The 10,811-nt window shown below is 31.4% G+C and overlaps 2 protein-coding genes across 2 annotated transcripts; both read left to right on the top strand.

Annotated features, from left to right (window-relative positions):
• Positions 1-82: 82 nt before the first annotated feature.
• On the top strand, positions 83-5,166 carry LOC132185513 (disease resistance protein Roq1-like). Its single transcript, XM_059599277.1, has 5 exons — positions 83-153; positions 1,034-1,770; positions 1,911-2,137; positions 4,018-4,290; positions 4,399-5,166. The coding sequence occupies exons 1-5, from the start codon at positions 83-85 to the stop codon at positions 5,164-5,166; spliced, it is 2,076 nt and encodes a 691-aa protein (XP_059455260.1).
• A 4,587-nt stretch (positions 5,167-9,753) lies between these two features.
• On the top strand, positions 9,754-10,488 carry LOC132185512 (disease resistance protein RPV1-like). Its single transcript, XM_059599276.1, has 2 exons — positions 9,754-10,262; positions 10,476-10,488. Exons 1-2 carry the CDS (start codon positions 9,754-9,756, stop codon positions 10,486-10,488), a joined length of 522 nt encoding a protein of 173 aa, XP_059455259.1.
• Positions 10,489-10,811: the final 323 nt, after the last annotated feature.

Genomic DNA, 10,811 nt, shown 5'->3' with positions numbered 1-10,811 from the left:
AAATCCGTCAATAATACGGAATCAAACCAATAGTGTTGGAGAAGCACTCGCCAAACATAAAGAAAGGTTAAAAAACGATGAAATGAAGGTGCAAAGGTGGAAGAAAGCCCTAACAAAAGCAACTAATTTGTCAAGGAAGCATTTGGAAAACAGGTGAGTCTAGCCACTCTTGGGCCTTCCTACTACTATGTTGTTCTTTTTTTTTCTTCTAGTTTGTCTAGGACGAGCTTTCAATTTCATGCATGTGAAGTACACGTGGAACAATTTTATATTTAAAAATGTGAATAAAATTATCTTAAAGTACTTATAATTGACCTCTTTGCTAATTTTTGTTCAAGAATTACACTCGATGGTTCTTTTTTTAGACAGTATAACCTATTCATGACCTAATAGTTGAAAATGAACTTTCAATAGTAGTTTTTGTACCACTAACGTTTCATTCTAGTCCTACATGTTTAATACATAATTCCTACTGTTATTTTGCAAAAGTTTAATTTTTTTAAAAAAATTACTGTTCATCTTTGTGTCTTATTAGAAAGAATTATAAATTCGTTAAAACTTTCATTTTCTTAATTAAGATCTTATTTTGAAAATTAGTCATTTTAACATCAAATATTTTGTTTACTTATTAAAAAAAAAAGCCATGGAATTCAGATGTGTATGGTTTAATTTTAAATTGGTTTTTAGTATCACCTGGTTCTAGAGTATAATGCAAAACATACTCGATCTTGACAAGTTTCAACAAAGGAAAACTGCATTTGGGAATGAGGGAAAAAAAAAATAGAATGTTTAATAATTCATATGAAGACTATGAAAAATATTAGTCTAATAAGGGGAGGACTTTTAGTCAGTAGAAGGATTGGGATTTAGGGAGGGCAATATTATCCCTTACAGCATAATTCATAGGCAAACATTGTCATTGCTTAAGGAGAGAAACAATAAAATAAATCATTGTAACTAGATGATCCTATTCCTATTCTTGTAAATGTGAAAGTATCTCATTTGATGTTTTGTTATCTTTTTGAATTGGTAGGAATGAATCTCTATTTATTCATGAAATCATTGAATGGGCGAATTCGATATTAGTAAACAAAACATACTTTCAAGTTGCTAAGTATCTAGTTGGAATAAAGTCTCGTGTACAAGATGTGAAGTCGCTTTTAGATATAGAGAAAAATGACCGTACATGCACACTAGGGATCTTTGGAACCGGTGGAATTGGTAAGACAACTATCACCAAAGCTATCTACAACTCAATTGCTACTCAGTTTGAATGTAGTTTTTTTCTTGAAAATGTTAGAGAAACTTCCGGCCAAAAGGACGGTCTAATCCATTTGCAAAATAAACTTCTTTCTAAAATCCTAGGAGGTTTAAGTCAAATGGTTGACAATGTTGATCAAGGAATTACTTTGATAGAACAGAGACTTTGCCTAAAAAAAATACTTCTAATTCTTAAAGACGTGGATCATTCAGACCAATTAGAAAAGATTGTTGGAAAAGGCGATTGGTTTGGCTTAGGAAGTAGAATCATCATAACAACAAGAGATAAACATTTACTAACTAAGCATCAAGTTTTAGCCTACGAGGTAAAGGAATTGGATCACTACAAATCTCTTCAGCTCTTTAGTTGGCATGCCTTCAATAGGGACAGACCTAATGATGATTATGTAGAAGTCACAGAAGATGCAGTATGTTATGCTGGAGGATTGCCGCTAGCTTTAACAGTGCTAGGATCGACTTTAAAAGGAAGAGATATACTTTATTGGAAAAGTAAATTGGAGGAGCTGAGTACAAAAGAATTCCTCACCATGATATTCAAAAAAGACTAAAAATAAGTTTTGATGGATTGGATGAAAATGCAAAGAATATTTTTCTTGATATCGCATGTTTCTTCAAACGAGGGAATGTAGAATATGTCACAAAAGTACTAGATAGTCGTGGTTTTCACTCATATAGCGGCATCAAAGAGCTAAAGGATAAGTGCTTGATAACTCAATCTTGTGGATCATTGGTGATGCATGACTTGGTGCGAGAAATGGGTAGAGAAATTGTTCGACAAGAATCACCCAAGGAACCTGGCAAGCGCAGTAGATTGTGGTTTCATGAAGATGTCCGTGATGTCCTAGAAAAAAATACGGTAAGAACTATGCTAAAAATCCCTTTTCATTTTACATTTGTTTCTTTTTCATGAGATGTTCAACTTTTTCTTTTTCTTTTTTGCATAAAAAAAGGCTGAAAAGCTACATGCAAATATATGTATATGGATACATATAGGCTACATAAAATAATCAAATAAGTAGAATGAATTTAATTTCAGAGGAAAAATGCTGCATCGATTTCTCTATTTAACTTAGCTAGGGAGCTAGAGAATCCCCAATTTTCTCTCTCAAAAAAAAAAAAAGAAAAAAAAAAAGGAAAGTAAATTAATAGAAACGGGAGGTTTACTAATTAATTAAAATGACTTTTGTATTATATTTTCTGAAAAAATTCGTATGATTTATTTTTAAAGTATGTTAGTGATGGGTTGCATCTTAAATCCGTTTATTAACTATTGTCTGAAAATTGTTATTCAATAATCCAAAAGCGAAAAGAACTTTGGTGAAAGCGTACGTATTAAGGAAATAATATATCTATAGTTATTTGATAGATAAAAATTTTTTGGGTATTGAATTTCGTCATGAAAATCCTATAAAGTTTAGACCGTGTTATTCATGTTAAAATAACTAATAAAAGAAATTTGAAGAATACTATTACAAAAGGATTAATAAATGGAATGCTTTTAGTTAAGAATAATAAATAAAATCATGATTGACAACTGCTTTTATTGTTTCAAATATAGGCACAATTTTTATGAATATCTTGCATTTTAATTTCTTTTATGAACAAATAAGAGTCATATGTTCATATATATATATATATATATATATATATATATATTTGAAGAATGTGTCAGTCACTTCAGGACATTCCAATAAAATAAAAAAGAATAACCCATTTTGAAAATCTAAAAATTAAAAAAGGGAGCAATTTTACTTACCCATGAAGTTACGCACGTAAACACCTTTCCAATGTTTAAAGTCTCTCACTTTGATGTATTGAACTTTGATTTCTTTCAATTTTCTCTCTTTTGTTACATATTGCGGTTAAATTAAACGGTGAAATGAGTAATTTCAGTAAGGGTATTTTAGTAATTTCACACATTTTTGTTAAGATTTAATTGAAAATCCTAACAGAAAGGGGAAAAGTTGAAGGAAATTAAAGTTCGATACACCAAAGTTAGAGACCTTGAACATTGGATGGTATTTACAAAAGGCGAATAATTTCATGAAAGTAAGTGAAATTACTCCATAAAAAAACAAAATGCTATAGACAAAGGCAAACAGATGGAGTATAAATTTGTTTCTTTTTACAGAGTAATGAACATACACACAAATACAAACATTATCAAGACAAGAATTATAGGATATGCATATTGATGTATTTTGATTTTGGTTTGAAAATGTGTTATGATTTGACATAAATATGAAAACTGTTTTTAAAAGTATTTTGAAATTGTTTATGTCTAGTATACCTACCTACTTATTTTAAGAAACGGATGTAAAGCTCTATTTATAAAAAATTAAAATACATGGTGTCTGCATGACCACCTCTTCAAGTACAGGGGTTTTGCATGGTCATCCCAACCACCCCTCCCTACTCCACTTTGGTTGGTTGCATGAACACCCTATTTTTTTTTTTTTTTTTTTTAAAAAAAAAAAAAATAGAATTTTTAAATAATAAGTGAGCTCAAACCTCTACAAAAGTTAATCGCATGTTCTGTCAAAATTTTCCTTCAAATTGTGACTCATACAAATTTATAAAAAGTGTTTTGTGATTCGAGTTGTTTGCTAAAGTATTTATTGAGAACATGTGACAAAAATTTTAACAATCATGACCACCATTCGTGCAAATGTTAAAATATGAAGAACTTTATATTACGATTTTGCTGGTACACTTAGTTATACATTGTTTTGTTAGGGAACAAACAAAGTTGAGGGCTTATTGATAGATTTGCCTGAAGTAGACTTGATACACTTAAGTTCCAAAGCTTTCAAGAAGATGAAAATGCTCAGGCTATTTATAAGCCATAATGCACACTTTTATGAAGAGCCTGATTTTCTCTCTAATGAGCTAAGATTGCTTGATTGGTCTGAATATTCTCGAGAATCTTTGCCATCCAATTTTCGTGGAAAGAACCTTGTTGTTTTAAGAATGTCTCATAGCCACCTCAAGAAATTGGAAGGAGTTGAGGTATAGTTATTATTTTAAATATTTCTTTGTTTAAATTATTTTTTAAATTTTCTTCTAACTAATTTATTTTCTCTTTTTTTTTTTTCTTTTTTTTTTTTTTTTTGACAGAATTTCAAAAACATGACAATTATGAATTTCACTAATTGTAAATTTTTAAGAAAAATTCCAGATGTTTCAAGCATCTCAAATTTGGAGAGGTTGATTCTTGATGGTTGCAAAAATTTAGTTGAAGTTCATCATTCAGTTGGATTTCTTGATAAGCTTGTTTGTTTAAGGCTTGCATACCGTTCTAATCTTAAGAGTTTTCCAAAAAGCCTCAAGTTGCAATCTCTTAAATTTCTTTCCCTTTTGGGGTGCTCTAGGCTTAAGAAGTTTCCTGAAATCGAGTGTCAAATGGAATGTTTAGTGTACATTGACTTCCAATATACTAATATAGAGGAACTGCCTTCATCTATTGGGTACCTCATTGGAATTAAGACATTAGATCTAAGTGGTTGCAAGAACCTCAAGAATATTCCAAATAACATTTATCAATTGCAACATTTAGAGCGTCTCAATCTCGGGGGTTGTAATAGTTTAAAAGGAATGCCTCCATACCCTTCTTCAAAATTTGAGTTTCTACAGAAAGTGATTGATAACAGACAATTTATGTCCTCTGAAATACTTGACCCAACTCAACGGTGGTTCCATGAACTTGGCCCAATTCACCGGTCAGATTTTCTTTGCCTAGCAAACATAAGCACTGCTCTCGTCAGTCCCAAGGTAGAGAAGAAAAAATATCATGCGACAGAAGATTTTCGTTACTACAGAAGGTGGAGGATGATAGACGACAATTTATGTCATCTGAAATACCATACCACCATCGGATCCTCATGACCCAACCTTGGTGGGTCATGAACTACTTGACCCAACTCAACGGTTAGATTTCGAAACACTCTGCACGCTCTATTCGCCTAGAGCAGGCGAAAGCACCGCTCTCGTCAGTCCCAAGGTAAAATGCTTTGTTAAACTATTTTTCGTCCAAAAAAATATTTCAATGAAATATTTTTTAAGAAAATATCTTTCGCTGACAACATTTTCGACTTTTTGTACCTACGTTAAATTGCAAATAATTTTTATTTTTTCATTCAATTGTAATAACTTATAAAAATTAATTTTATTCACAATATAAAATATATATATATATATATATATATATATATATATATATTTTTTTTTACCTAAAAATTTGAGTTTCAACGAAATTTTGGCAGTGGTTTGGCAGACTTCCGACAGGGTTTTGACAATGGTCCATGGGGTTTCAGTAGTGCTTTGACTGTGATCCGACAATTTGAGAATAAGAAGTTTAAACTTAAAAAATAAAACTATTTTACAAAAATTAAATATGTTTTTTCTTCGTCAAACCAAAAATGTTTTCCCATCACATACAAAAATATTTTTCTAAAACCATTTTAAGCCCAAAAAAGGCGCCTAAATATAATATTAAGAATATCAAAATTACAATTGAGCCTTTATTGGATGAATGATTTAGAATTTGAGATTAGTCAAAGAGTAACGAGCCCAAACAGAAGATAGGGAATGCTCTTCACAAGAAAGAGCTTTATCTTCAACATCCCGACTTCTTATCCGTTTGTGAGGAGAAATGGTAGAAAATCTGGAATCTCAATGGCTAAGAAGAAAGATTTGTCTGATAATTCCAAGACCCAGCAAGAAACCATTTTCCCACTGAAAATCTCCAACCCAATTCTTTCTCGCTCTATTGTGGCAGTGCTTGGGCTGGGATTCATCGATGCTTGGTATGCTTTTTCGTCTGTTTTCTTTGATATTTTTTTCATCAGAAACTTGAATCTATGTTTCTCATGAAGAAAGATTTCAATGTTCAGGTACAGTGGAGATTGGTCAAGGATTGGAGTGATATCAAAGGAGATTGAGGACTTGCTAAAGCTTGCAGCTTTTGTAGTTCCTTCTCTGTGTATCTTTCTCATTTTTTCTTTCTACAGGGAACCAGAAGCTTGATTTTTTTTTTTTATTATTTTTTAGATTTGTGTGATTTTGAATGTGAAATGCAAATTATTTTGTGCGTGTCAATTTTTTCTTTATTTCCTTGTTTTTGTTCAAGTTATTTATAGCAAATGATAAATAAAGTAGCTAAAGTTGTTAAGCTTGTTTTTGTTTTTGTTTTATGCTGTTTGTTGTCGTCGTTGTTGTTATGATTTGTATTTTGTTTTTGTTCTACTTATATTAAAAAAATAAAATAAAAAAATTGCCCATATTTTTCATAATAGCAACTCAAATAAAGCTCTTTTTCATCTCCAATAATATAGCTAAAATGAAAATTTTGCTACATTGACTAGTAGTATTACCCTAATTGTTAACTTATCAAAGTATGAGCATGCAAAAGCGGAAATAAATTATCTGACACAATTATCATATGACCTTACATAACATTATGTATCATTAATATAAACTCTGAGCTCTCAAACAAACATTATTATAATGATATAAATTACTTCTATCTAAGCAAACTTCACAATGCAAACCATTCTCTCGTCATTTTTATCCCAATGAATTTTTCACTCTATGGCCTGACAACCTGCTAAATTACAAAACACTGAGGTGTTTGACATGTGAAAGCAAATAAGTGTGTAAATCCATGACTTAGTAAGTAAATTATTATAAATTTAGTTTATGCAATGAGCTTATATTGCATAAACCAAATTCATAATTGTTATTTAATTAAATAACAATTCATAACCTTTTAATATTAAACGTGAGTTTTGCATAAAAGTATGTGTTGTCTCTGTTATTTACTGTTAAGGAAAATGAAATTTATTTTGAAGTAGGGTGACGTAATCCCAGTAACAAGTTACCTATATTTTAATGCAAAGACATCATGCAATACATAAATAATTATATACTTAACATTAACCATAGCTTGTTCCATATGATAAATCCAAGCCTTTAAGCCTTTTCTTGGCAGGGTTAACTATCTTGAGGAATCCGTAGTACAATATCGGTGCCTCTGATACTGCCGCATAGTATCATATACTAGCAACCCAATCGATTTCAATCTTGGCTGGCCGCTGCTTGCAAAGATGTACTAGTAACTCATCCATGTATGGTATGCATGTCACAATTAGCCATTGGATTTAAAGCCAAACATAAATATAAACATAAACCCTATGACCATAGGGTCAAAGCCCATATAATTATAGTAACCCATGACCCACAATCATGTCATACAATGCAAGTTTGTTCATTTTATTTAAGAAAAACATATATAATCATTTGTCCATTTGAAGCAGTCTTAAACATGTTATAAAAATAAATAAGCTCATGACATAAAATTAAATATACTTAGTTCGTTGACTCATTAAATATGAATAGTTTCATAATCAATTACTTATCTCAATCGCTTATCTACAATCTCGGACATCTAAAATCCAAGTCACTACAATCTCATTCTAACGTCAGACATAAATACACTGAAAGTCCTAATCCTTACACGCAAAACTCTAATCATGTGAGTTCCCAAGAGGTAGCTCAATCGGCTGGGACCACGCTTAGTGAAGCGGAGGTCACTAGTTCGAATCCCCCTCCCTCCTCCTTGTGCGGACATGTAAAAAAAAAAAAACTCTAATCATGTGATAAAAATCATAGTCCTTCATTAAAAATTGTATAAACCTATTTTTGAAACAATAAATATTCGCTCCTTGATATTCGAATGTTCATTCACCCACAATCCAACGTTTGTCCATCTCGGTCTATTGTTCCATGGAGCAAACTACAAATTTAATCTAAATACCTATATTCATGCAATAATCCTTCATCAAAACATAGAGGTTTGAACACAACGTATTTCACATGTCATGTGACTTGGTGACTTGATTCTTACATATTTGTCCAAAAATTCTTAAAGGTGATATACTATTTTTATTTTAAAACTAACCCATCTGTTAAAACATCATTAAAAATAGTTTAAATATGTATATAGAGATACTAATGTTATGTGCCATTTGTGGGATATTGGTGGTATATTTGTGTGGCACAAAAACATTACTCTTATATATGAAAGAAGTCATTCATCATAAGAGTAATGTTACTGTTATGTGCCATACAAATATTCCATCACTATCACCATTGTCAATCCACAATTTGATCAGTCACGGTAAACACAAAAAAAAAAAAGAAAGGGAAAAATACACTTTAGTTTTCTGAACTTACTTATTTTGCAATTATGCATCCAAACTTTAAAATTGACATCGAAGCCCCACATACTACCATTGCATCACTACATGTCAAATTAGGCAATTTGCATTTTTCTTTCCAAATACCTTTAAAGTTTAATAAGTAAAATTTAAAAATATATAAAATAGCCATTTGAAAAAATAATAATAATTAAGAGGCTAATATAAAAGAAAAATGCTAGGCTTACAAAAACATTTTACAAAAAAACTTTTACAAACTGATGTGGCATAACATGATTGAGTTTTTCAAAATTTAAATTTATCTCATATCCAATTACATTGTGTAACATCAGTTTGTAATTTTTTTTTTTTTTTTTAAAAAAAAAATATGTTTGTAAGCCTACTATTCCTTAATATAAAAAGGCCACCTATTTTTGGTTATTTAGCTTTTTTTTTTTTTTTTTTGTTAGCATTTTTTCTATAACCAACTTGCATTGAGGCAATTTGTCGTTTATTTATGCGATAGTTTATTGAAAGTGCAGGAAATGGATTCGTTGCAAAAGCTTTTTTTTTTTTTTTTCCGTTGACAAAAGCTTTTTTTTTTTAACTCACACATATTATTTAATGATGCAACGCGGCATTGGTTTCTCCGGCACGACACTCAACGAATTCATTGCGTGTACGTTCCCAACAATGGATAAAATACTCGGCCTGAATTGTCAACGCCAGCGAAGCGTTGAATTTCTGTGAGACATTGGTGGACAACCTGCCACATAACCAAACAAGACAAACAGGCCCTCCACTTGCATCCGCGTGTGGGCAAGCGACACCAATTGCACAGAGTTTCAATGGCACTCCAGGCAGGTTTAAAACTTCCTTTCTTGAGGGCATGCCGCACGCCCATATATTAACGTTATTTTGACCGAGTAATGATGCAACTTACGATGCACGCCAGACAAAATTTTTTTTTCTTTTTTAAAAAAAAAAATTAAAATAATAAAATAATAATAAAAAAAATTTTTTTGCCTGGTGTGCATCGCTGTTGATGCACGCCAGGCGTAAGTTGTATCATTATTCTGACCTCAAGTAGTACACTAGGGAAGTTGCCAATCATTTTACTTAAATTGTGCGATCAACTTCTATTATTATTATTTTTAATTATGATGCAATGGGACAATAGACTTCTCTATTTTACTTTAAATAGGGTCGTTTTCGAATGCTGCATTGTCACTTCTCTCGTAAGCAGTAATCATACACACAGAAGAGGACTTATTCCATGGCCTTCCAAGAAACCCATTCTTCTTCTTCTTCTTCTTCTTCTTCTTCTTTCACCCATCCATCAACTTTCGATGTATTCTTGAGTTTTAGAGGTGAAGATACTCGAAACAATTTTACTGCCCATTTATGCGCAGCTTTGCGTCGAAACGGAATTAACACCTTCATGGATGATAAGCTTAGAAGTGGAGAGAAAATTTCACCAGCACTTCTCAAAGCCATTGAGCAGTCAAAGATTTCAATCATTGTATTCTCTAAAAACTATGCATCATCTCATTGGTGCTTGGATGAACTAATGAAGATCCTCGAGTGTAGAGAAATAAGGAAGCAACAAGTTTTACCGTTGTTTTATGATGTAGATCCGAAGCAAGTACGGAACCAAATTGAAAGTGTTGGAGAAGCATTTGCCAAACTTGAAGAAAGGTTCAAGGATGACGAAATGAAGGTGAATGGGTGGAAGACAGCCCTAAGCGACATGGCCAATTTGTCAGGAATGCATCTGGCAAACAGGTATTTCTAACCACTCTTGAGCCTTCCTTCTAGATTGTTCTTTTTTCAATTATTATTCTAATTACATATAGTATATTATTATACACCTGTTTTCATGGATGTGGACTATTTTACATTTGAAAATGTTTATATATAATTGGGTTAAATACTAAATACTTCGCTAGAGTTTAATTGCTTTATTTTTTCCTCCTGATGGTTTGATTTTTATCACAGGAAGTCTCTGTAGTCTTGATAATAGACCAAATTAGTCCTTCTGTCAGTTGACCGTTAGTTGATTTAACGGAAGTCCACGTGAACCAATCAAATGTTGACACACAGCAACTACTTCAATTTTTTTTATTTTTTTAAAATTAAAAAAAAATGTATTTTTTTTTAAAAAAAAAAAGAAAAAGAAAAAGAAAAAGAAAAAAAATTGGGGCTGGCTCTTGGCCATTTGAGCCACCCCCAATGTTTTTTCTTTTTTTTTTTAAATACTTTTTTTTATTTAAAAAAAAAAACAAAAAAAAAATTTAAGTAGTTGCCGCGTGTCAACATTTGATTGGTCCACGT

Source organism: Corylus avellana, chromosome ca6 (genome assembly GCF_901000735.1).
Source record: "Corylus avellana chromosome ca6, CavTom2PMs-1.0".
In the NCBI taxonomy this organism is placed as follows: Eukaryota; Viridiplantae; Streptophyta; class Magnoliopsida; order Fagales; family Betulaceae; genus Corylus; species Corylus avellana.
Note: the sequence above shows the minus strand (reverse complement) of the source record. Positions and strands in the feature narration are given on the sequence as shown.

Coding starts and splice junctions, on each gene's coding strand:
- LOC132185513 (XM_059599277.1), top strand. CDS start 83: ATGAAGGTGCAAAGGTGGAAGAAAGCCCTAACAAAAGCAACTAATTTG. Junction 154..1,033: donor AGGAAGCATTTGGAAAACAG/GTGAGTCTAGCC, acceptor TTGAATTGGTAG/GAATGAATCTCTATTTATTC. Junction 1,771..1,910: donor AGATATACTTTATTGGAAAA/GTAAATTGGAGG, acceptor GAGGGAATGTAG/AATATGTCACAAAAGTACTA.
- LOC132185512 (XM_059599276.1), top strand. CDS start 9,754: ATGGCCTTCCAAGAAACCCATTCTTCTTCTTCTTCTTCTTCTTCTTCT.